The sequence below is a fragment of the Toxoplasma gondii genome, chromosome XI (assembly GCF_000006565.2).
Source record: "Toxoplasma gondii ME49 chromosome XI, whole genome shotgun sequence".
NCBI lineage: Eukaryota > Apicomplexa > Conoidasida > Eucoccidiorida > Sarcocystidae > Toxoplasma > Toxoplasma gondii.
In genome coordinates, this window is record NC_031479.1 from 5,076,783 (window position 1) to 5,101,656 (window position 24,874).

The 24,874-nt window shown below is 54.4% G+C and overlaps 4 protein-coding genes across 4 annotated transcripts; 3 read left to right on the top strand and 1 right to left on the bottom strand.

Annotated features, from left to right (window-relative positions):
* Positions 1-105: 105 nt before the first annotated feature.
* POLR2J (DNA-directed RNA polymerase II RPB11A) lies at positions 106-3,099 on the bottom strand (the record flags this gene model as incomplete). The annotated part of the gene is made up of 5 exons (XM_002364729.1): positions 2,535-3,099; positions 1,858-1,947; positions 1,194-1,287; positions 558-734; positions 106-207 (listed from the first exon to the last, which is right to left on the bottom strand). The coding sequence occupies exons 1-5, from the start codon at positions 2,606-2,608 to the stop codon at positions 106-108; spliced, it is 537 nt and encodes a 178-aa protein (XP_002364770.1). The 5' UTR covers positions 2,609-3,099.
* Positions 3,100-4,185: 1,086 nt separating this feature from the next.
* Positions 4,186-7,555, top strand: TGME49_315930 (integral membrane protein, DUF56 family protein, putative). The gene is made up of 3 exons (XM_002364730.2): positions 4,186-5,247; positions 5,757-5,984; positions 6,515-7,555. The coding sequence occupies exons 1-3, from the start codon at positions 5,233-5,235 to the stop codon at positions 6,743-6,745; spliced, it is 474 nt and encodes a 157-aa protein (XP_002364771.1). The 5' UTR covers positions 4,186-5,232; the 3' UTR covers positions 6,746-7,555.
* A 761-nt stretch (positions 7,556-8,316) lies between these two features.
* TGME49_315940 (rhoptry protein, putative) lies at positions 8,317-15,795 on the top strand. The gene is made up of 8 exons (XM_002364731.2): positions 8,317-9,162; positions 9,526-9,585; positions 10,137-11,029; positions 11,601-11,831; positions 12,380-13,323; positions 13,786-14,039; positions 14,302-14,622; positions 14,955-15,795. The coding sequence occupies exons 1-8, from the start codon at positions 8,770-8,772 to the stop codon at positions 15,048-15,050; spliced, it is 3,192 nt and encodes a 1,063-aa protein (XP_002364772.2). The 5' UTR covers positions 8,317-8,769; the 3' UTR covers positions 15,051-15,795.
* A 177-nt stretch (positions 15,796-15,972) lies between these two features.
* TGME49_315950 (zinc finger, C3HC4 type (RING finger) domain-containing protein) lies at positions 15,973-24,441 on the top strand. The gene is made up of 3 exons (XM_002364732.2): positions 15,973-22,965; positions 23,216-23,350; positions 23,571-24,441. Exons 1-3 carry the CDS (start codon positions 17,831-17,833, stop codon positions 23,767-23,769), a joined length of 5,469 nt encoding a protein of 1,822 aa, XP_002364773.2. The 5' UTR covers positions 15,973-17,830; the 3' UTR covers positions 23,770-24,441.
* Positions 24,442-24,874: the final 433 nt, after the last annotated feature.

Here is a 24,874-nt window from a genome sequence, read left to right on the forward strand (position 1 = left end):
ACGGCGCGGCGGTTTTTGCCGCCCGGTGAAGTGTAGCTAACGACTAGGTGCTATGAGACGACCGTCTAAAGCGTCAGACCTCCGCAGAATTTGTGAAACAAATTATCACAAGAAGCTGTCCAAATCTGCAGTTCTCCTCCGACTAATTGTGACAACGATAATGGCAATTCTTGCTTCCTCCTCCCCCGGCAAATAGAGCAGACCACGCTGTGAACCCCAGCGTTTCAGATGCCCCCTTCCCACAGCATGCAGATTCTCACCTCGTCTACGCGCTCTGTTCAGCTCCCCACCCACTCCCGACGAAAGAGGCGAAAGATACCGCGTATGCACGGCAACGCAAATACACACCATTATACAGAAGTTTCCTTACAACTGCACACCCGTCCACATCCGTACCCAAGTCGATCGCGCTCTCAATAGATAGGTGACAAAAAGGGCCGTTCCACGAATCGACAAGACGGCTTGTGCCGCGACGCAACGCAGAAACATCATCTGAGAAGACTGGAGAAGCCACCCGCCCCAGCGCCGTTCCCTGCCCCCTCTATATCTCCTCCCACCATGGACACTCCCATGGGGTCCATACTCTTCGCTGCATCACCGGAGTGGAAAAGGACGCCATCGGTTGTCTGTACAACTGGAGCAGCGCCGACTGCTGCTTTGAATCGCGCCTTCAGCAACGAAAGGCCTGCCTTCCGCTTTCTCAAGCTCTCGAGGACGAGCGTGAAAGGATTGCTCTGCAGCACCGAACGCGAAAACAAGTCGAACATGACAGTCCACTGAGGGGGGGCGGCAACTCGCGTCTACAAAGAAACAGCGAGCTAATTTTTCGAGACGCCCTTCGGCGCCAGTGTGTGCATGCACACACCGACAGCGGGTAGGGTGTGAGTGGAAATACCAAAGTTGGGGACTCGCAAGGTGGACTGAGATGAAGCCACTGTTCCACAAACAGAATGTGCATGCGTACATCAAGACCCCAAAAGTCTGCGATATGCACCGACACAAAGCGTGTACGGCGGTGAAGAGAAGCGTTACGAATGGGAGACGAAAAAAAGCAAGACAGGGAAGCGGCCGACGGGATATAAGTCGGTAAAGAAAGCTACATCCGCAGAACCAAGAAGGCCCAGAAGAGCAGGTAGAAAAAGACTGGTGCAGACGGAGAAGGACGAAAAGAGTGCGAGATCCGAGACACTCACCGAGACTGTCTGAATACGAAGTTCAATCTTTGGCTCCAGAGGATGGGGTTGTCGCAAGCCGACGAATTTCACTCGAGGGTCGTTGAGGAGATCACTGGAGGGAGAAGCACCAACATACAAAGATGGCCTAGATATTTCGTAGACTGACGGCAGGACGGAGACTTCTAAAATGAATATCATGATACTTGTCCAGCTCGTATACAGACGACGGTTTCTTTTGTCCTCTCATTTGCCGTGTTTCTCTCTCAAGAAGAAGCCTCGCCCCTGAAATACGTTTCCTGTCGTGCTCCCAATCAGAAATATCCATCGAATGAACTTCCTTTGACGCGTGGTTCTGAAACCTGGAAGGAACCCAATGGACTGGACGCAAGGGAGCTCTGGCCATACGAATAAAACTCATATTGCGGATCATCGAGCAACGCACTCGAATCTCGACAACCATTCATAGATTTTAAAACATGACAGCAAGAGTTCGCGGATCTTGTCTGAATGGGCTCTTTTAAGACAGAATGGCGGTCGGTGCGGCCGCAATGCGCAAGAAATGGGCACAGCGAGAGGCCGACCGAGAGTCACAGACCAGCCTTCCTTCGAATATAAAAGCCGGATCGCCCCTCGCGTCTGCGGGGACCAGATACCACTTGCCCGGCGTTCCAGCGCGACTCACTTGCGGATGATGTAGCCAATTGTGTAGTCCTCCAGATGGAAGACGAACGTCCCGCAGAGAGGAAACCGAGTATCGGGAACCCACTCGACTCTGCGAGACAGGAAGACACGGAGGAGCCCAAGAAAGACAAAGAAGAGAAACACATGCGACGCTTTAATCTGGCTGTTCGTCAAGAGATAAACTTGTACACCAAAGTCTGTACGCTGCGCGCCGGACCGTGTACACGAAAAGCGACGTCGCCAACCTTCGCTTCGCAGACGGCCTCCAAATTCAAGAGACTCGCTTCCTCTTTTTGACAGCGAAACGCGGAGAAACCGTGTCACGAAAACGGAGGTAGCTTGAACTGTTGACTGGAAGGCTTTTCCCGTATGAAGCTTTAAACACTGGATGAAAATGCGAAATGAACAAAGAAGGTGCTATGTCCCATATACGGCGTTAAAGACTTAATGAGAGTACGAAATGAGCAAAGAACACTAGATAGAGAGACGCAGACAGCCAAGGCGGCATCGAGAGACTGAGGCGCTTGGGCCGAACTCGGACGTGGGCAAAACAAGAGCTCGACTAGAAGGCGGCGATTCAGTGAGATAGAACGAGGAACGCAAGAGAGTGCAAGAAATGGCAGGACGATCAGAGGAGGGGAGGGAGAAGAGCTATGGATACGGAAACAGGAAACTCACTTGTGGACTCCAGGGGCGAGCTCGGTGACATCCGCCGCATCGAGGCGGTTCACCATAGTCGACTGTTTCACCATTTCGTTGAACAGTTAAAAAAACCGGATGAAGTGAAGCATCAGATGAAACTCTCAGCGTCCAAGCGCGAGATAGGCGGACAGCCAGGGGTGCGAATAGAGACGGGGGAGACAAGGCAGCTTCAGAAGGCAAATGCGGCACACGAGAAGCAAGAAGACAAAGTAAAGAACGGCGAAGCAGGCGAGAGTAGACTGATACTTTCCGAATCGAACGGACAGACGAAAAGACGAGAAGTTGAACTCTGAAAAGGAGAAAGAGCGAGGAAAGCCCCGAGAGAAGCGCCAGGAGAAAAGACAGAAACGAGAAGACGAGGGAGAAAGAGAAGGTGACACGGAGAGACGGGGAAGTCAGGCAGAGCAGAGAAGAGTGAGCAGGCGAAGCGGTGAGGGTATCATTGACAAGTGTGAGGACAAAACGAAAAGGAGAGGCAACGTGAAAAGAACCACGGCACTTGCCAGAGGGCGGGCAACAGTCGGTCAAGTCTTGGTTTCTCGAGGGTAGACACAGCAGGTACTTTGAGTGAGCCGGGCACACGGTTCTTCCACTCATCCAAAAGCTGAGTGAGTTCTGGGAACGTTGGAAAGGAGTCCTGGCGAAAGACCACGAAGGAGAAGAAAATCCAGAAAAAACAAGCACAGACTGCAGGAACGCCGTTCACTGCCGCGAGGGTAAAACCAGGGGTGTTATTCGAGACTATGCGAAGGCGAGTGAGACGAACCGGCACAGCAGACTCTGCTAAAAGAGAAGCTACACACGCGAAAGACAACGGCAGATTTCATCAGCTGTGGAGCACCGAAACGAAACACACGGGACAAGGCAGTGAGAATGATACTGCCAAGGATCGACACGCAGCAGAACGGAGTTTGACGGATATGCAAAAGGATAATCGAAGGGAAGAGGTACGAACGGGAGATCCTACTTCACAGGCCTTCTCAAACAGGGGGTTCCTTAGGCGTCACAGAGCTCGCAACATTGCCGTTGAACTCCGAGAAAATCATCGCGGGACGGAACGAGAGATGACTTTAAGACCGATGGCTAACGCGAGAAGGATCCCTGCACACGACAGATAAAACGAACTGTTAGCGGCGGGAAGACAGAGGGAATATCGCTAAGGGAAGTCGTTCCGAAGAGTGAAACGTGATGTCGAAAAGGTTCGCGCCGCTTTTTCGGACGGGGAAAGGCACTGCAGGCGGGAAATGAAGCTTCCCCTGAGCATCCGCTGGGTAAATGCTGCGGAAAGAGAAAGACCTCAGAAGTAACTGAGACTTGCAAGATTTGCCAGCGGAATCGGAAGTATTACAAGCGGAAGTCTGCGACCCGTACATACGGCTCAGCAGAAGCGTCTCACCGTACATGCAACTCTTTGACACGTCCAGCGTTTTCAGATTTTCACAGTTTCTTCGCGCAGCAGCTTTCTCAGACCTGCAGACGCGAACCTCTCCACAGGTGGCGCTATTTCGCTGTAATTTACAAGACGAGAACGGGTCGCTTTCTCCGGGCACAACGCGACGGTATTTCGTGCTTTTCGGCCTGCGGCGTTACGGCACCTTTTTTTTGCGCTGGAGCACCCCCCTCTCACACGCTTTTCTGTTGAAACTTGCGCAGGCGACAGCGGAGTAGGTCGTGAGTAGGTCGTACCCTCTCGCAGAGCGAGGCTTCCGCGCTTGCCAGGACGAGGAGCGAGAGACGAAGCGGGAGCTGTTGCGTCAGTTTGCATTTCCCTGCAGGAAAGCGACATAACGTTCCGATTTTGCCGAGTCTTTTTCTCAAGAAACGAGTCGGCGCCGAGACGGCACCCCGTTTTTGGGTGGCGCTGCTGGGGCGTGACTCTTGGAACACCACCGCGTGAATCTCCTCACGTTTTCAGCCGTTTGTCTGGACCTGCACACTTCCTTTGCCTTCACAAAACGAGGCCCTTTTTTCGCTCCTCCTCGCATACGAGCACACAAGTATGCATATGTAGCAACCTGTGGTCTGTGGTTTATGTGGCGGTACATCCGCTGCACTCCGTGGCTACTCCCCACCGTGGACGCACTGCAGAGAGAAAACCGTTTTCGGTGTTTTTCGTCCCCTCTTTTGATTCTGGCGAAGTCTTTCTGCTTTCTCAAACACATCGCGTTCCGCTCGCTTGCGCCTTGCGTCTGCTCTGCGACCCTTCCCGGTTTGCCCGGCGACTCGAAGTTAAGCTGGTGCATGCTGTTCGGGATCTAAACAACTGCAGAAATTTGCTGTCGCGTGTCTCTGTTTCTCTGCTCGAAAAACGTCCTGCTTTCTTGTGATCGTGGTCCAGTACCGAGTTTGGTACTTACATCGCATCTTCTGAAAACTTTCCTCCAGACGCCAGTACCGCCAGTACTACATCCGCTCGTCGGCCCCACGAGGCGTGACTGGCTCTCTACTCGGTTTTCGTGGATAAATCCATCTGAAACAGACGCAAAAAACATCCGTCTGCGAGGCCCTCTCCAGAACAGGCAAACGAGGCTTTCGTCTTGCACTTGCGTCTTCGCTTTTCGACCCTTGGAAACGTCAACTCGTGAAACGGGGCTGATCGCCAGCATTCACGACTTGTATCTGCCTGTAACGAGAACTGGCCTGCCTCTCACAGACACCCACTGAGAGCGACAAAATGGGGAAACTTGTGGTAAGTCTCTGAGCGACTCATGTAGGAGAAGGCCTCCAGTGGATGCAACGGACTTCTTTTTCCTCCGTCCCTCTCGCTCAACCGCGTTCTCGGTCTGGATAACCTCCCGAGGTCCAGCTGCACCTTTCTGCTTTGTTTTTCTCTCCGTGTTGCGAGGAAAGTACGGGACTTCAAGCTCCGCACTCAAAGTCGCAAAACTGTTGAAAAACTCAGCCTTGTCAGATGGACTCGTATCAGACTTCTGCTCCAGGGTCACCTGAGTTGCCACCGAAATGTCTTGGCGCCTTCACTTATCTCTCTCTATATGTCTACCAACTTCTCTGTGTGTCTGTCTATATCAGTTTCTTGCATGTGTTTTCAGCTCACTATCCATGTCTGTCTAGCCGAATACTCCAACCGTAAACCCCCAGTGGGTACAGTTGAATGTGGTAATGTACATACTTCCGGGAAATGTGATCTGCGTAGATGAGACTGTCGATCTCGGTGTTGGCTGTCTCATGCGCTTCCAGGTCCCTTCGGATATTTCTTTGTTGGAGGAGAAACAGACTGTGGGTCGGCGTCGGCTGTCCGTGCTGGAGCGTCTGGGGCTGATGACTATGCCACCTATGATTCACTGGAACTACACAAAAAATGACAAGCATGACATGCGCCAAGTTCTGCAACGGCAGTACGATCTGAGCTGTTCAGACCCCGCAACGGATATCGTCGTGAGGCGTCAGGAAAGTATTCGCAAGCGTGTAAGCCACCCTAAACTTTAGATGCACAGATAGAGGCTGTATGGGCAATTATCCACGTTAGAATCTATCTCTGAATTACGTGACGCGAACCTATATCATGAACTGGATTTCGATTCAGAGCACATTGACAAGGACACGGTGTGCCTGGGGGCGAGGATTCGCGCGAGGTATTTTCGCATCCACTCAGAAGTTCGGGTGCAAGTGCATGTTTGTTTCCAAACGCTTACCAAACTAGACACAAGCTCTTCAGAGAGTGGATGCGAACGTATATATATATATATATATATATATATATATATATATATGTGTGTGTGTCTGCATGCGTACACGCATCCGGGTAGACGGCCTCGCGCGTAGGTTCTGAGAGTGACAGTGCACGAAGAACCTCAGCGAAGAAGGGGATTTGTGACTTTGCTCGAGCGGTAGATCTATGCATTGCTTACCGGGGTGGACGGCCTGCTGTATCTGCACAGAGTGGGAGGTTGTGTGGGTTCCACCTTTTCTCTGTTTCGTGTCTGGTGCCTACGCAGGTCGTCGCACACAACGGCGTCTGGGCTGGCGTAGCTGTGAGCACTCTTGTCGGGCACTACTCGTTGCGTCGCTATGACTACAAAACAAAGCTCATTTTGCTTCCCTTCATTGCCTACGGAGGCTCCTGGCTTGGTCGATTCCTCGCGAACGGCTTGACTGGACGCTGGTCCGAGTGGGGTCGGGACCGCGCTTTGGGAGAGTTGCCGCCGAAAGCCTACTTTGAAAAGTAGATGCGTGTGCAGGGAATTGGTGGAGAGGACTGGCTGGAAGATTGCTCTGAGGAGAGGCGGGGGTGACCCTTTTTCTAAATGCGTTTAGAGACGGCGAAAAATATGTTTAGAAACGACGCGAGCCGCGGAAGTAAACGAGACTGCAACACACAAAACTGCCGGAACCCGACCAGGGAACAAACACATGTTACGTTTTAGGGAACCAAGCGGAACAGGCTCTTTCTGCTTTTCACGCGGAACAGAGCTATTGAAAGCGTTGCTGTGTAGGTCGGGGTGGTAGGGCGGTGCGCGGCGTAGCGTGAAAACACGAGGTGTACACCACTGAAGTGCCCAGGTGAGAAGGAACTTGATATTTTCTCTCTCGGGCGCAAACGGATCTGTTTCATCGGGGAGTTTCGGTTTTTTTGGAAAACGAATTGTGGATTATGTGACCGGTTGTACCCGTGAAAACACACATGCTGAAGCGCGAAACACTTTGTTCGTACAAAGAGTTAAAAAGGACGCTTCAACTGCGAGTGGAAGCGACCATGCTAGATGAGGGCTGGAGAAGTTGACCAGGTGCGTGTGGGTCGCAGAAGGTAGACATGGCGGAGCAGGCGAAGTCGAATGCGCAACAGCGAGCAGGGCGCGACCAATGAGACCATAAGCTTGTCATAGATTTTGAGCAGTGTTTTTTTGCGAACAGAATCACTTTCCATACACCGGTTCTTCCCGGAAATCGCTTCCTTCTCGAAAACAAACTCTTCACGTGACACCTAGATGCTTGAAAACAACGAATATACGTATGAGTCACATAATCCATTTTTGGTCACGCCACCGCCTCCGCTTTGGCTTCCCACGTACTGCGGATATAACAACGTACTTTCCTTTGTGAAGATTTACTTTTTGATGGTGGGTGTCCTTTTAAGCGCGCTCGCATCACAAATGTCCCAAACTGCCTTTCGGACAGAGTCGGCGCCGATGAAATTGCTGCAGCTAGGGCGCATGTTGTGATCTGCGACAGTACTCTGCGTCTGCTTATGGGGGGGAAAACTGGGAGATTAGATGCAGGCGAGAGAGTAAATAGAGGCGTCATGCAAGACACACGGACGTGCTGAGTTCAGTACTTGAGTTGATGTGTCGCCGCAGTGCCGTTAAAGTGAGTGGTGGCGCCTAACGGAAGCCGAAGAGAAAAAACATAAGCACGAGGCACGTGAACTCGAATAGTTGCAACACTGGTGTTTCCGAAGAACGTGGAAGATCTGTACGAGACGCGGCCGTATACGTTTTCTCCTTGGGTTCGTGAACGCGAGGAGACCCAGATTAGCCCCAAGGTGCGGGACTTGCACCGGGCACACTTCGCAAGGTTCGCTGTTCCCCTGCCTTGCTCTGAAGATCTCTTATCCATCAGCTTATTGGTCGCGGAAACTACTCTGAAAACTGTTCAACACAGCTGGGTACACCTTCTCCAGTATCTCGTCACAAGACACGATCTGGGCGCCCGCCTGCCCGGATCGATTTTTCCCTCGTTGTGGTGTGCGCACTCCGTCTGGGCACACAGCAGCAGTATCGATCTGCATTCACGGGAGTGGACCGGAAGAGAGGTGCCAAATCTCCGGGTTCTCCTTCAGCACAAATGCATGCCGCTCAAACAACTTCTGTATCTCGCTGAATGGAGCTGGCTACTTTTTCTGTTGTCGCTTCGATCGGCGCAGGTGTCAACTTGTAGTTCCGAGTATGACAGTTTTACGCAGCTAGTTTCTATGTGGAAAGATATCGAGCTGCTGGAAGTTGTGGTGCCTACACTCAAGCGCACAGTTCTTTTCAGCACGTCACCTTTTCTTTTTTCGCTTTTTCGAAACTGGAGACAAGCGTGTTGTTGCCGCCGCTGTAGATCGTTTTTGCCCTGACGGAAGCTGGCTCGTTGGACGGCGACACCCCGCGGTTCCGTGGGCCGGTTTCCATCGGGCGCTTCCTCCTTTCTTCACCAACTAAGCGCTGGCACAAGTTTTTTCGTACATTTCCCGGAAGGTCCGCATTTGTGCATGTTGCGCCACTTCGGTGGCGGGTTCATGCCTTGGCGTCACCTAGACATCAGCTCGCTTCACTGGGTGGACAGCGCCAGGTTCGGCAGTCATTGTAAGCGTTACAACCAGGAGTCAGCGACAGAGCGTCTGCGCGAAGGAGATGCATGGAACCCATCAACCGTGCTTGCCGTGAACCCCTCCGTTTCAACAATGAGTAACGGGGCCGTGGCCGACTCTGCTGGTGATTCGGGGCAGCAGACACCGGAGGAAACCAGAGGCTCCAGAGACACTTTCGTTTTTGGGCCGTTCAAAGAATGGTTGAAACACCACTGCAGTCTCTCAAAAAAGGACCATGCCCTAACTGCCGAGGATCTGAAGGTTATGGAAGGCACGTACTGGCTGGCTCGCATTGTAAGTCCGAAAACGGTATTTCAGGTCTACTCTGTGGCGCGTGTTCTTTGGGCCATTTTCCTGCACGTGTCACCTTTCCGGGACGGTGACCACATGTCGTCATCCTTTGAGGAAGGATGCTTGTTGACTTAAATGGGGATGGTGCGCTGCTGGTCCCCTGGCAGGCAGCAGATTTTGATTAAATCCCTTTCAAGTAGTGCCTGCTAGCAAGCTCTCCCTTCCGTGGCATGTTCTGCTGCACATCGCGTTCATATAGAACTACCACCTAGGCTAACTCAAGTCACTGTCTGGTTTGATGAGCGCCTACGTGCATGTTTGTTGGTGAGCATGATAATTTACCTATGGCACTTTCGTTCTCTACAGGTTTTCTTCCGCACTTTGGGATTCGTGTACTTCACGGCTTTCCTTATCGCCCACATGCAGGTGAGACTCTACGAAGTGCAGAAGGGTAGAGAATGGGTACGAGACGTTCGCCGCTGCCCTCAACATAATGACGGGGAAAAATAGCATTTGCGCGCCAGCAAGAGGCATTAGAGACCCGGTGTGGGCGGAAGCCCACCCCGTTGCCGCTCTTTGTCTGAGCACGCCGCAGGGTTAAATTCATGCTTTAACGCAAGCGTTCTTTGCCTAGATGTTTGTCGTGGCCGGTACAGTTGTAGGGGAAAGTACCCTCATGGAAACATAGCCTAGCGTAAGAGCACATTGTTTATGCAGATAGTCCACGCTCAATCTAGACTTCGTTGTTAAACTGCCCAATCTGAACGGTCGCCTTCAGCACGATTTTCCAGACGTTCCTTCTAAGCCGGAAAAATGCTGCGGCCTCGACTGCCATCTTCCAGTCGGCGATATCTGTGAGGTGGGCTTCCGCCGTCGAGTTCTTCCTTAGTGATGTTCTCATTTCCGATTTCTACTCTCACATTCGTATCATATTCTTATTTATACCTTCTTATTCTCGCATTCTTTTGGCTTTTCAGGGACCGGGCCTCTTCGGACAGGATGGTTTGCTCCGCCTCGAGGATACGCCTCCGTGCAAGAGCAGTGGCCAAGACAGCCGAGAGTTGTGGACACGCTTCGCTGCTGAGCCGTCTCTCTTCCACTTCTTCAGCTGCACGGACGCATCCCTCCTGTTCATCACGTCCAGCGGTCTGGTTCTTTCAGCCGTGCTCATCCTCACTGGAGGCGTCACTGTGCCAGTGCTCTTGTGGCTGTGGCTGTCGTACATGACGATTCAGGCAGCCGGTCAGAGGTTCTACACTTTCACCTGGGACACTCTGCTGCTGGAGGTCGGCTTCTGGGCGATGCCTTTGACGCTGGTCTGCTTCTTGCGCCCTTTCTTGCCACTGACGAGCGCTCCTTCACCCTCTAATACGACGCCGGATGGTCCTGGCGCACGGCCCTCGACCCTGAAATCTGCGACGATGTCACAGTCTGCGGGAGGTGGCGGCGTTTCCGGCGCTCAACTCGACCCCGGCCATCCGAAAGAGGGAGCAGACGGTCGTGGAAGTACATCGGCTGCCGCGGAGCTCTCTTCGACAGATGGCGTTCGCGAAAATCCCTCTGGTCCTGAGAGCGACAGTTCTTCCAGTGGGAAACGTTCCACCCTGCGAGGTCAGCAGATGCTGAGGTGGCCGCGCGCAGCCCTCCAGCTTCTTCTTCGGTGTTGCCATTCACTCGTCTCTCCCGGGGCGCCATTCTTGCCACCGACCTGGCCAACCCCATGGATTTCTGTGTGGGGATACCGGTGGTTGTTGTTTAGACTGATGCTCGGCGCAGGCCTCATCAAACTCCGCGCAGACACTGCGTGGACCAACCTGACAGCGATGCAGTGGCACTACGAGACTCAGCCGCTCCCGAACCCTGTTGCCTGGTAGGATAAAAGGCAGGCGGCGGTTTTAGACTTGGTGAATTCTTCCATCTTCTTAGCTCACGTGTCTTTTCCAATGTGTACCGCTTTGATTCCAGCATCGAACGCTTGGGCACGCGTCAGCGTCCTTGCCTCACAGCTTCACTCTGCGAACACCTTCGAGTTCGCTAAATTCACTCTTGAGCGTTCTCATTTCAGCTGCATAGACATTCAAAATCCGAAGGTACAGGATTGTCTTGTCGAGGTGTTTGTGTCTCCCTGGTGGGGGACACGAGACGAACCACCGCAAGAGGCCTGAATGTTTGTGAACGGTTTTGCCTATGGCTGTGCGGTGGTTGAAGTCGATTGCGAATGACATGGACAGTGGGGTCTGGGCGTGGGTTCTTTGAGAATGCATATGCGTCTCTTGGCTTTTTCGCGCATGGTCAGTCTGTAGAGAGGGTTTCGGTACGGGTAGAGGAGCCGCTCAAAGGAAGTGTCTAACGTGGGTGGTGTTGTCAAAACGGTAGGCGGTCGCACCACGAGCTGAAGTGGAAGTGACGCTCCTTGCCCCCTCTTTTTTTTGCTCTGCCAGGTTCGTGCACATGTTGCCTATGAGCATGCACAAGTTTGAGGTACTGATGAATCACTTTGCGGAACTGGTTCTCCCCTTCGCCGTCTTGTCCCCCTGGAGACAACTCCGCTTGTTCTCCGGCTGCTTCCAACTTCTCTTCCAAGTCGCCATCATCATCACGGGAAATCTGGCGTTCATCAACTGGCTCACAATCGTCTTCATTGTGTTTCTTTTCGACGACCGATTCCTCATGTAGGAGCAAAGTTCGTTGTTCGTTGGATCGAAAATGCCGTCCGTTTTGAAAAACAACATTCACAGTTCACGTCCGTTCTTCGTCGAGTGCATTTCTCTCCATTTGAAGTCTATAGGGGTTCCGGAAATCTTTAAGCGTTTGCGCCTGGCTCCGGAGGAATACGCACGAGGGCGACTTGTGATAACTCGTTATCAGCCCTGCTTCAACTTCAGTTTCAGCCATGTGCCTCAGAGCCTAGAAGAGAGGCAACAGTCGAGGGTGGGTGCCGCTTTTCACGTACAGGCAAAAGTGCTAGCATACAATCTTTACACGAATACTTACAAGACGCCTTAAAACTGGCGCTGACATGGCAGGGACGAGACCCTGCCGAAGGGAGAAGGGATTCTGGGGGTCGCTGGAATGCCTGCCGGTTGAGCCCCAGGTTTCCTCAGTCTGGAGAACCAAAAACGTTCCTTTGGGCGGGAACAAGTGCGAGGCCGAGTTTCTCTTCGCGGTGGCACACGCATACACACAGATTTTCGGTCGGCTCTTTTTTCAACTTTTTCAGGTGGTTGTTTCCGACTTCGACTCTGAATAAATTGCGGCCTCTCCTCCAGGGCTGTCCGGGCAACTGGTCTTTCCCGTCGAGCGACTCTGTGACCAAAGACACCAGCACAAGTGTCTCGAAGAGCGAGTCCGAGAAGTCCCCAAGGGAGCCACAAGCTTGCAGTGAACAGAGGCCGCTCTTGCGCAACGACGTAAAACTCAGAGAAACCTCAGAAGCTGAAGAGGCGCACTGTCCTCCATCTTCGTCATCGGCCACCACGGCTGCGGTGTCTCGAGCGCTTCCGTGGCGTCTCTTGACGGGGCCAAAGTGGACGGGGCGGGCACTCCGGCGCATGCTCGCAACCTGGGGCTGCTGGCGAATTCCGTTGTTTCTGTTCATCGCGGCCGTTCTGGTCACCAGCGATGGCATTCTTCTTCTCCTTCTCGGGAAAGCCGCTACAGCCCCATCCTTGTCGACGACACTCGTCTGGGAGTCTGCGGGTCTCCTTCTTCTCATCCTGACTTCCGTGGTGGCTTTGGGCGGTCTTGCCGGGGCCGCGGGAGTCCCGTGGTCTCTTCTGGGGGCAGCTGTATCTGCCTTTTCTCCCCGTTTCACCGTAGAGAACCAACACCCTCTGACAAACCTGGCGTCTGTGGAGCGGTCGGAGACAGCAGAGAATGCGAGCTTACCAACACACCCTCAAGACTCTGAACGGCGCGGCACGGTGCTGCGCCGGCCTCGACAGACTGAGGAGGATGTGGGAGGACACGAGGGCGGAGTAGTCGAGAGTCGAAGACAGTCGAAGTCTGTGGTCGATGCAGACGAAGGCCGCGATGAGGCAAAACTTCTGTGGAAAAGAACGCAAGATGTAGGAGCCCTTGCCTTCGAGGTTCTGGTCGCCGGCGTCGTGCTTGCGAATCTCCTGTTCATGCACTTTCACCTCGGTCCAACTTTCGCCGGTCTTGGTGAGCAACAATATCTTATTCCCAGTTTTCTCGCATCTGCAAGTCCTGTGTCACGCTTTTGAAGTGGCCGCAGACGAGGCACAACAGACACGGAAGAGTTTAGCGTGTAGGATTTAGGGCTTCCATGCGTACAGCTTTCTGTGAGAATCACCAGTCCGCCGGCATGCAGTGCCGACCAGATAAGTGAAGCGCGAGTTGTAGTAGATCTGCAGGTTTGGAGAAACAAGAGTTGCATGCAGTGGCGGCCTGAACTTCATCAAGGATAGCAGTTTTTGGAGAAACATTTCACCCAGCGGCTTCCTTTAGGCGCGTAGTCAATTATGTTGCGGGTCTGTTTTAACCACACAGGTTTATTTGCATATCTTTGGCTGTGTCCACGGAGTCAGGTAGACGCCGGAATACTCCAGAAACGCAGCCGTTGCGTGTGCATTCTCGGCCTTTGTCTTATTGGCGTTTGTGCAGATCTCCTGACCGGGTTGCTCTGCGTCCTTTTGTTTGCCTTCGCACATCGCCACTGTTCAAACTCCTTCCTTGTTCTGCGTGTGATGACGGAAGTGGGGCTCCTTATCGTTCTGGTTTGGCGTTCGATCCCCGTTGTCGAGAATCTTCTCTCGCCCCACCAGATCATGAACGATACATACGACTCCTTTCGCCTCGTTAACAGTTATGGTCTTTTCGGATTCATGACCAAGCAACGGGAGGAGCTCGTCATTCAGGTAGGGATGTTACAAAACAGGAACGTTTTAAGGCGACCGTCGGGCACCAGCACGTTGTCCAGATTCGTCGAAAAACGCGTGCGCAAGGTGATGCCATTCCAGACAAAAGGGGCGCGTAGTGTCCCACTGGATTTGAATCTGCAGACATCACGAAAACGGAAAATGCACACAGAATAGCATGTGCCTGCCAACTAGAGCGCTGCACCTTTTCGCCACACAGTAGCGCAATCTGCGATCGGGATGCGATTCTACGTGGCTTCAGGGAACGTATGAACCAGATCCCCCGTCGGCACCTGCCAACCCAGCGTGGCAAACATATGAGTTCTACTGCAAGCCCGGAGACATAGACCGGCGTCCATGTTTCGTCTCGCCATACTATTACCGCCTAGACTGGCTGATGTGGTTTGCCGCGTTCAACGCCGACTTGCAAGCTCCATATTGGCTCCTTCGGCTAGTCAAAAAAATGCTTGCCAACGATCCCAAAACTTCGGCTCTGCTCGCGCACAATCCCTTCCGAGGAAAACGCCCTCCCACATTCATTCGAATTCTCCGCTACGACTACCACTTTGCGTACAAAGGAAAGGTGAGGCAAGCTGGTTGCTCGCAAGTCATCATTTTGCGTTGGATATGGACCGTTACCAAAACTACCATCGTTAAGAATAAATAGGCATACCTATGGTTTTCCCCCCTTAACCAAAATTTCGAAAGCAGTTAAGTTTGTACCCCTCCGACCCAACAGTTACCTCCTCCTCGCTCTGTCTCCGATCCGGTTCGTCCTATCAGCGTGTTTGGAGTCGTGGAAAAATACAGGAAACGCGAATTACGACGCGCCGTTTTCTCTGCTCTCACTAAAGACAGAACAGTCACTCTAACGAAGGTCTCATAGGTACGTTCATGCGGTACGCTTTCCTGCAGGAACAGGACATGTACGAGCAGGGAAAGTGGTGGCAGAGAAAGTATTTGTCCGAGTTTCTGCCACCTGTTAGCGCCGCCCTGTTCCGCAAGATTTGATACTGTGACGAGGAGAACGCCGTACAAATTTTCTTTTGCAGGCGGTCACGAAGGACTTAGAGTTGACCGGCAGTTCTCCAGTTTTTTCAAGGCTAAAAAGTACCGTTTGTCTTGCATCATACAAAACAGGGACTGGCAAAATTTCTACGGTGCACATACACCAAGTGTCGTCGCTGCGAAAGGGGAGCTCTTCAGTGCCGGAACTCACAGCCCTTAGCCAAGTGTTGGATAGTTCAGGATTTCTCGAGAACTTTTTAGGTGGTATTTGTGAACGACATTTTGTTTTTGGGGGGCAACCGGTTTGTGTCCTTTGGAGAAAAGGCCAAGATGCTGTGTGGCTTACTGCCAGTCTGTGGCTGCAGTCGTTGAACCGACAACAGCAGACAGTTCAGCAACAGGCAAAGGGCACTATGTCTCGGGAGGACCTCAATGGCAAAGATAGCGAGACTTCTCTAGATGCCTCGCACTGCAAGAAGCAGTAGAAAATAAACGCATTCTCAGATGCCCTGTGAACTCATGACGTTGGGCTAAGACCGCAGGCTCCTGCGAGGCAGCTGCTGGCGGTCTGCTCTGTTGACGGCATTATGGGGAGTTCACTTTAAGCTTTGTTGTGTCGAACTTCATTGGTTACAAATGAAGTTTTATGCACATCACTGTAAGAGAACAAACGGGAAGGCAATCGACCTGGCCATGCGAGTGCGTTGTCGATCATTAAAACGATCCTTTGTGTTACATCTTATCTTGCCTTTTATAGGTTGTATTATAATAGTTTTCGATATCTTCTACTTACGTTTAACTTGTTCTAGCAATCTGCAGGTATTAACAACTGAGTGTCAACGGAACAAGAAGAAGTAGCTTCTGCCGTCACCTTGCCCAGGCTGTTCCAGTGGGCTTTGAACTGCATTTTTAACACCAAACTGCGGGACGGTTCGCCATTCATGTTGCAAGCAGTGATGACCCATGCAGTGCGCAAATAATGAAGAGCCGTGAGGACGCTTTGCTCTTCTCTGTACACTACACATCTGATAGATTTGTTCACTGGTCTCTGAACGCAGGATTCTTCGTAAATGCTTACAGAGACATCTGGTGTCGACACTACGCACAACAGGGTTCACCGTGATTTCCTTTTGAGGCGCTTGTTCTCAAACACGGAAAGTATGCGTACCACACGGCATTGCTCTGTTGACAAATCCACAATTATTATCTCCCTGCTCCACCTTCGTGAGGCCTTCTGCGCAGGGACACACTAACCTAGGAAACCCAAGTCACTCTTGACACGAGAGCACTGCAGCGCATTACTCAGCCTCTCTGTGCGGAAAAAAGGGGCAACAAGTTCTAAAATCGGGTGGCTTCCCTAGAAAGCGTGTCTTTATAAGTTGCTGCAGTTTAATTCGAACGCTTTCCCACTTGGTGGTCACACCACTGCCTCCCGACGAGCCGGCCTCGCTTCGGTGACAAGGCTGGGGCGACTGAAAAAAACTCATGTTCCCGCGACTTGTACGCCGCTCTTTCAGCCTACCAGCTTCCACTGTTTACACTTGCCCGCTGCTCCAACACGTTCAGCTTCTCCTTTCCTAATTGACACGTAGCGAGTCCTTCTGCGAACTTCTGCGTTTGTTTTCCTTCGACGTTACCTCTTCTGTGGCTGAATCGCTTGCCTTGTCTCGCAAAACGGTCGTTCCCAGAAAACGCGTCCGCGGTCATAAACCCTTCCTACTCACGGCTTCGTATTAATCCACGCACGAAAGTGTCACACGTGACAAGCGGAGCAACGCCTTCCTGAAGGTAAGAGTTGTTTTCAAAGCAACCCGAGACCATTTGCTTCCACATCTGCGTCGTGCAAGGTCCTGCCAACTCGAAACTGTTTCCGCTTACCGCTGGCTCCTCATTTCGTCAATCGCAAGGACGGAACCCGGTTGAGGTAGGCCGTGGGGGTGGCGCGCAGGGTCCGAACGTGACTCGAACCGCCCACGGCCTTTAGCCGCCAAAAATGCTGAGCCACGACAGAGCACCGCGTGCCGTTCGAACTGAGTCCAGACGGCGGAAAAAACGCAAACATGACCGGACGAAGTTGTGCGATTCTCACTTTCTTCCAGGTCTTTTTCGGTCTACCCAGTTTCTTGTGTTGTTCAGTTCGTGTTTCTTTTGTAACTCGACGCACCGGTGGGCAGTCCTGCGTGCAGCCTCTAGCACCGGCGCCCGCGCTCTTTTTTTGACGTCGATTTCTGACTAGACGCTGCTGGTATAACTACCGCAGACTCGACCCCTCGGGCGTAACCGTCCAACGGCTCTCGCTTTCTAAAGCAAGAGTAAAGGCCTCTCCGCGCGGTTTTCCCTGTCGATTCACCTTCAAACCATTTGTTAGAAAGCGAGTGTTTCCTCAAATACAGCTCAGCCCTTGCCCGGTGGCCGCTCACAGTGAACGTTTTGAGGGGCGTTCTAGTCCAGTGACTATACGGACGACGGCACACAATGCGCGGCAGCGCTGGGTATTCCCGGAAGCGGATTTGTCTCTTGATTTGAAGGTTTTCTGTTCATGAGGTATAGGGCTGTACGTTACGCGTGCTGTGCTCTGTCCAATGTGGCGTTGTCCCAGAAATTTCGCAGGTGCTTCCGATACACAATGTACACCTAGATGACCTGCAGCTGTCTCTCGTCTCCGGGCTGTGCGCTTGTCCGGACTACGGCGGATTCTAAATGTGCCACTCATACCCGCCTTTCGGCTTTAATTTCCGCATTTTACTCATCTGAACGCTGTATTTGCCAGTGTTGCGCCGGAAATGGCGCCACTTCCTTTCTCGCGCCTTCTGGCTTCTCGCGGCAGTCGAGGCTCCCGGAGAGAGTCCACAGAAACTCCTGCTTCAGAAACGCATTCCTTCGCCGAATCCCCCACAGGAGGGTGTGGACCTCGCAGGACCAGCCTCAGCAGCGAAGTAAGCGTTGACTTGCGTGATTTTGAGTCAGCGCTGTCCGCTGTTGAAGAGCCGCCCTTCGAATCCCCCCCTGACTCGAAACTGTCCAGTCAATCTGTGTCAACTGACGCGAAAAAACATTCGAGTTCTCGGTGCATTGTGAGCCACGCGCCATCTTCTTCAGAAGCACACAACCAGTTTTTGAGGAAGCGCAACGTTGAATCGTCGGACTGCGTCGCATGCCCGGCTCCGTCGAGCTCTACTGCGAAAAGAGCAGACGGCATCACTGGCGACGATCCCGGTCTCGCGTGCAGCGCTTCGCGCGGCTCTGCCAGGCTGCGTAAAAGTCGCTCGGTGGAAATTGAACATTCAATTGCAATCACTTGCGTCCAACGAGCCGCGTCGCTGTCGTTCACGACCGCCGCCTCGGGTGCCGCGCGCGCCCCCTGCACGACTGCCCCCCTGAAGTCTCGCGTGGTGACCCACGCCACTTCACCGTTGGCTTCGTCACGCATCGGAAAAGGCGCTGAAATTCGGTTCGACGAGGAGCGGGCGGAGAACAATGTGTTGGAAACCTACCGTCGTGCTAGTCTCGCTGTATGTCCACCGGGCAGCTGCGGTCCGACCGCTGAGCTCCCAGAAGATCCTGGTGTCACAAAAAGGAATTCAAAAGACGCAGTTTCCGGAGGTTCAAGAAACTTCATGTGCATGGTGATTTCCCCGCCTACATCTCCGCGGATACCCGAAGTAAAACCTCCTGCGGGCGGTCAAACCGGGAATCCGGCGCTGCATGCCGGTCTGTCGGTTATTGCTTGTGCCGTCGCGGATTCCTCGCGGCACAACGACGGGCAAACTCAGTCAGACGTGGCCAAGCCAGCCGAGGCAGGTGCCGCTGCGCTCCAGACAACCACCGCTGTAGGACTTGCTTTGTCAGGAAGCTCGCTCATCAGTGACGGACCGATAAAGACAGCGAACAGCGACGATTGCACCCGTTGCGCAACTGTACAAGAATCGGTGTCATCAGCGAACGCGACGAGCCTCGCGGAACGCGGTGGCGTAGTCCCCTGTTTGCCGATAAGCACGAGCTGCGTCTCGGCTTCAAGTCTAGAAAGCAGCCGTGCGTTCTCTCCCTCGATTCCGCTGTCGGCGCGTCGCGCGCCTCCCATCCTGGCCATCGCCTCCCCTCGTCAACGACCTTCCTCGTGCTTTCCCTTTCGCGCCGCGGGCGGCGGGAACAAGGACGCCCCTTCGAGCTGCACCCCGGCCCCAGTTGTCGTGACACTGGACGAGACGTACCTGCGACAGGAAGAGGCGACGCGCTCTTTCCAGACGGAAAGCGAAGGTAGGGGCGACCTGGCGCATGTTTCGAGTGAAGACGAGGGCAATGACGCGGCACACAGCGTCTCCTCCATTGTCATTTTCGAGTGTGACGACAGCGTAGGCAGTCCTTCCTCTCAGCGGTCTCCCGCGTCGCCTTGTTTTGCCGGAGCCGTTTCACCCCAGCACTCTCTCGCGTTCTGCGCTGGACACCCGGAAGAAAGCAAGACTCCGAGCGCCGAGAGCGCACCGCCTGAGGACGAGGAAGGCACTGGCGTGGAGGCGGAACTCGACGCTGGGCACGAGGACGCTGAAGTCGAGCAGCCGACGGTCGTCGCACACATCGAGGTCAAGGAGTCTGGAGGAGTCTTCAATGACGAGGTCTGTTCACAAGCTTCAGACACGCTCGAAGCGTCCACTTCGGGGGGGTCGCGATCAGAGGCCAGCCACGGATGCGAGACGGACGGGACCGGTTGTGACGCGCCTCCTTCGGTGGGTGTGACAGCTCCTGGAAACGCTCCGGATTTCGCAGGCGAAGAGTCCATCGCCAGCTCTCAAGAATGTGATACACCTGGTGATGGCATGCACGACGGCTCTGCGGCCCTGTCTGCCGCCTCGCGCTGTCCCGAGTGCTCGCTGCATTTGCGGCCCCAGGAACTCGAGGACCATCTCTTCGCGCATGCACTCGATGCTCTCCAGGCACGTGCTGCACGGCGAGAGCGCGGAACGAAGAGCCTGAATCTCGTGGAAACCTGCGATTCGTCTCAGAGGGGCACCCTACTGTTGCGTACTTCAGTGCCTCAAACGGAAACCAGCAGAAACGCCCGTGCAGCCTCCCGGAACCTACTGCCGTGCCTGCGCTCAACTCGTCAGGCAGTGGGAAGCAACGCGCGCCAGCCCTCTTCGCCACAGGCCAATTCTTCTCGGCCGGCCACGGCGGCCGAGGGAGAAGCCGCCCGCTCACCAAATCCTGACGCTGAGGCGCCAGATACCTCTTCCGAGGCAGCAGAGTCGCAGAGGTCGGTTTCTCAAGAGACCGTCGTGCAACCTGCGAGTGCTGGGACAGCGCGGCCGATGCGGAAGAGGAAGAAAGTGGGGATTTCTGTGACAGAGGATGGAGCAGAAACGCGAGACGAGAGCAGGGCCACGAGTGGGGACGGGTCAGGGGCGTCCAGCGCGGGCACTCTAAGCCGGACTCTCCGCACGCCGCGGTACCGCCTCCTGGACCGCTCGCAGTCCAGGCAAAGCAGTGCAGCATCGAGTAGTTCTGTGGCCGCAGCATCACGAACCACGACGGCTCGCGGAACCACAGGTATGGCACCAACTCAAGGCACCGGCGTCAAACAGACGCGCGCGACTACCGCGGGTGCCGCCACGCTCCGTCGGACTGCAAGCCAAACAGTGCGCCCTACTTCGGGGACGCAGCGCGGAACTTCGGATACCTCCGCCTCCGGATCAACCTCTGGACGAGCCACTCACCGGTACATGGAGGCGACGGCCGCGTCTTTGTCTCGGAGAGCAGCAATGCGAACCGCGTCTCGATTCGTCCCTCCAGACGACGGAGAGACCGCGCAGAGCTCCTCGCTCGCGAACGTCTCGCTCTCAGAACAGCCCTCGGTTTCAGCGCAAGCCCCGAGTGTGGAGCTTGAGACGCTGAGCGCCACTCGCAGAGTTCTTTCTGAGCGGGGCGTGGACCAAGCTGTCGAGACACCGTCGGGAGTCAGGCCGACGTCTGGGTCAGGAACCGTTTCGGAGTCGCGCAGCTCCACCATGAGCCGGTCGCGGACAACGGGCTTGTTCGGCTCCACTTCGGGAAGAGCTATTTCTGAGAATCGGCGCATGAGCGGAGCTTTGACGGCGCGGCCAGCACTGTCAGGCGTTGATGCCACAGAACGGGGGCCGCAAACGACGATCCACCGATCTACGCTGTCTTACGGCACCGACGAGGACTTGCCGCGCTCAGATTCGAGCCGCGTCCCCAGTCGCAGCTCGCATGCAACCGGGGTCTCGGGACTCACGTCGCGGGCGACGATGGGGTCGTACTCGTTTGCCCGCGTCTCGAGGGGGTCTCTCGAGCAGCGCCGCGCCGCCTGTGCAGCCGCGGCTGCGAGACGTGCGGTTGCTGGGGCCTTGGAGACGGAGAACGTTCCTAGTTCAGACGGCCGGTTTGGGGCGACGTTTTCAGAAGGACCAGCGTCGGCTCGCGGAGATCGAGAACAAGAGGCCCGACCGACTCCAGTGAGGTCGTCGCTCCGAAGCAGCTCTTTCCAGTCGCTGCCGGTCTCCTCCGTAGTATCGCGAAGGTCGACCGGAGTCATCGGGACGCAAGGCAGGGGAGTGACCATTGCGACGGACAGCGGCGCGCGGCGTGTCATGACACTCGGCGACTGCCAGAACAATAGCGGCTCCACGATAGCGACGGCTGGTCGCTCGTGCGGAGGCCGGCCACTGCCTCCGGTGCCCCTTCTACCTCTGTCAAGTCTCTCGCAGCGGTTGGGAGCGAGCAGCACTGCGCGAATTCACTCTCGGACATCGGCGGAGGAAGAGAGAGCGCGTCGCGAGCGGCTGGCTTGCACGCACCGCGACCGATCCTCTGTGGGCTTGGCGGGTGTCTCTACAGCGCCGCCAAGCTCGGACGCCAGCGACACGGACGACCGCTGGTCTCGCGCCGCGTCAGCTCGGGACTCTCGGGTGTCGCGGACAACGTCGGTGCAAGAAATCCGCCCTCAAGTCTTGCATTCGGCGCGGTCGAGTGCTGGGAGCACATGCTATGGAGTGCCCGCACGAAGCAACACTGCGAGTTTCATCAGACACGGGGAGACTCTCTCGGGAGAGAGTCGACGAGCTTTGGGCGCAAGGCGCGAGAGCCTGGCAAGCCGATACTCGGTGGCTTCTGGCCGAGTGTTCTCGTCCGCGGAGATCTCGTCCTCTGGCTGGGTGCCTACGTGGGGCCAGACACTCATTGACATGGGCCTCGTTCCGCCGCCAGGCACAAATCGCAGCGTCTCTGTTCAGAGAGCGACTGGAAGGCACAGAGACGCTAGCAGGGAGGGTGTATCGGAGGAGTCGAGTTTTGGAGCTACGGGGAGCGTTGGGACCGCGCATGCGATGATATCGCATGCGTTCCCGAGAAGCAACAGTGTGAGCCTTCAGAGAAGCGGGTCGACTTCCTGGGCTGCTTCGGTCCAGGGATCCTCTGCGTCCGCTGCGGGCCGATCCTCCGAAGATCTCAACGACTTCCGCTACCGGCTCCACACAGGGTTTCATTCTTTCGGGTCCCACGGCTCGGGTCGCGTCTCTCAGGAACACTCGCGCGGAGACTCGCCGATTGCACTGCCTTCCCTCGTTTCCCGCTCGACCACTGGAGAGGTGTATAGACAGAGGGTCAGCATGTCGCGGTCGCAAATCGGCGCTTGGCCATACTTCGCCTCCGCAGAAGACAGCGACAACCACGCCACAGGAAGGTCTCGACAGAGTGCGCATGCAGGAGGCCGGGACCGCTCATCGAGCGGTGCAAGACACCACGCGGAGGATCGCTGGCATGCGGCGAGGTCGGCTTCCACAGCTGCACCTGCAGACAGTCGCTACACTCGGTCGGAGTGGACTCGGCTCGGGTACGCAGGAGGATACTACCGGGACGAAGGTGGATCCTGGTCACAGCAGACGGCGGGAGTTTCCACACACAGGTAGGAGAGCGAGAAGGAAGTGAGACGCGGACACGAGTTGTACCGGAGAGAGGCCAGCCAGTGCGTGGGCGGAGGGGAGAGGGGGTCTTGGAACTCACGGTGCTGTTCAGATGAAAAGCGAATCTGTAGTGGCGGGCGCTGGGAAGCGGTTTTGCGTTTCAGGCAGGCTTTGCAAGTCGGCTTTTGTTTGCTATGGAAAAGTTAGAAACGATGGACTATTATTGTGGAGTGGTCTGGTGTGACTGTGCAGACACCACAGCAACCGCCAACAAGAAGATCTGGACATTCAAGCTGTGGAAGCCTCTTACCAGAGAATGGAGCAAGAGGAAGACGAACGACGCTCTCGGGTGTTGCAGATCCTCATCGACCTCCTGCCGACCAGCGCGTGAGTCGTAGGCTTTCAGGAAACTTAGAAGGGTTAGTGTCCGTTGTTTTGCGTCGCCGCATTTGCCGAAATGAAAATGTGATACTGCTGATTCAGGCTCACAGATTCATTTTGACAGAGTTCTCCCGAGGAAGGAATGGTGCAGTTCGGTTCGGAATCCCGTTGAATTGACCTTGGCAAAATGTGCTGCTCGATGCGCTCCCCGTTGTCTTTGCTTCAGGTTCGACCAGTCGAGAAGCGCGAATCTCTCGGATGAGGCGAAACGGTGCAGCATTTGCTTTGAAGATTATGAGCACGCGGACGAGCTACGCCGCCTGCCATGTACTCACGTCTTCCATAAGAACTGCATAGATGTGTGGCTGCGGCGCAGCTTTGTGTGTCCCATCTGTAAACATGACCTGCGCTCTTCTTTCGAGTAACGCTTCTCGTACAGTCCACGTCTCCAGGGATTGACATTTTAAACTCTAGTCCATGTAGTAGAAAGGCACAAGACACGGACACGTTGTTCCCGCGGCATGTTCTCGTAGCGCCGACGCCGGGTTCCGTCTAGGGACACTGCATTCGTGGCGCTTCGCGTTTAAGCGCTGTTCAAGTAAAACATCACAGGTCTGCACATCAGCACTCGCTTATGGCGCGAAACGTGTTGAGATGTTTCCAAACGTTAGTGTTCGCTGAGAGGAATTCACATCCAGTTGTGGGCCTGAAGTGCAAGTACACCGGCATCGCGGCCGACTTGGCTTTTTTTTTAAAGGACTCCTGTCCTACGTCGTGTTTGGTGACGCCGCCGTCTGCCTTGATGCTCCAAGCGGTCTCCTTCGTTGCACAGACTCGGAGACTGCTAAGCACTCCTCGCTCCGCGTTTTTTAAAGAGGGAGAACGTTCCCGTTTTTTGAGGAGGCGGATATGTCCACGGCGTGTGTCATTCTTTTATTTTAGCGAATCCCTTTCGGTTATCTTTATAGTACAGGTGATATCAATGTAGGAATTTGCGCTTTAACGGAATAATCCCTGAAGTACGATCCCTGTGGAATACACAGTTTGTAAGTCGTCCCCCGTCTCAAAGACACTTGAAACATCCGTACTAAAAACATTTGATGTGTTTTTTGGCTCTTCACCTCCAATGCTTCCGCAGAGGTGCCTGCCTCGCTTGTCACAGACACAGTTGCTCAGGGAGTCCCGCAGAAATGGCCTGTCAAGAGAACGACTGCCGCTTACGTTAATGACTTCACGTTTCGAATTTTTGCCACACTTCCATTCCTTTTTTGACACTATCAATTGTCTCTAGAAAGACCAGACAAGTAAAGTAATTCCACAACTGCGCGTCCAAATTGCTAGAACACTCCACACAGTTACGCCCAGCCATGGCTGCACCAATTCCCACTCACGCCATGGAGTCATTGCCCACTACGCGGTCAGTGAGCGCATCAATTTGAGGTGCCTTCTCAGTTCTTACAGACCAAACGTAAGAAAGGGACAACCTGTATTTTCGCTAGCAGGGGTCTCTGGTTTGGTTAAACATTCACC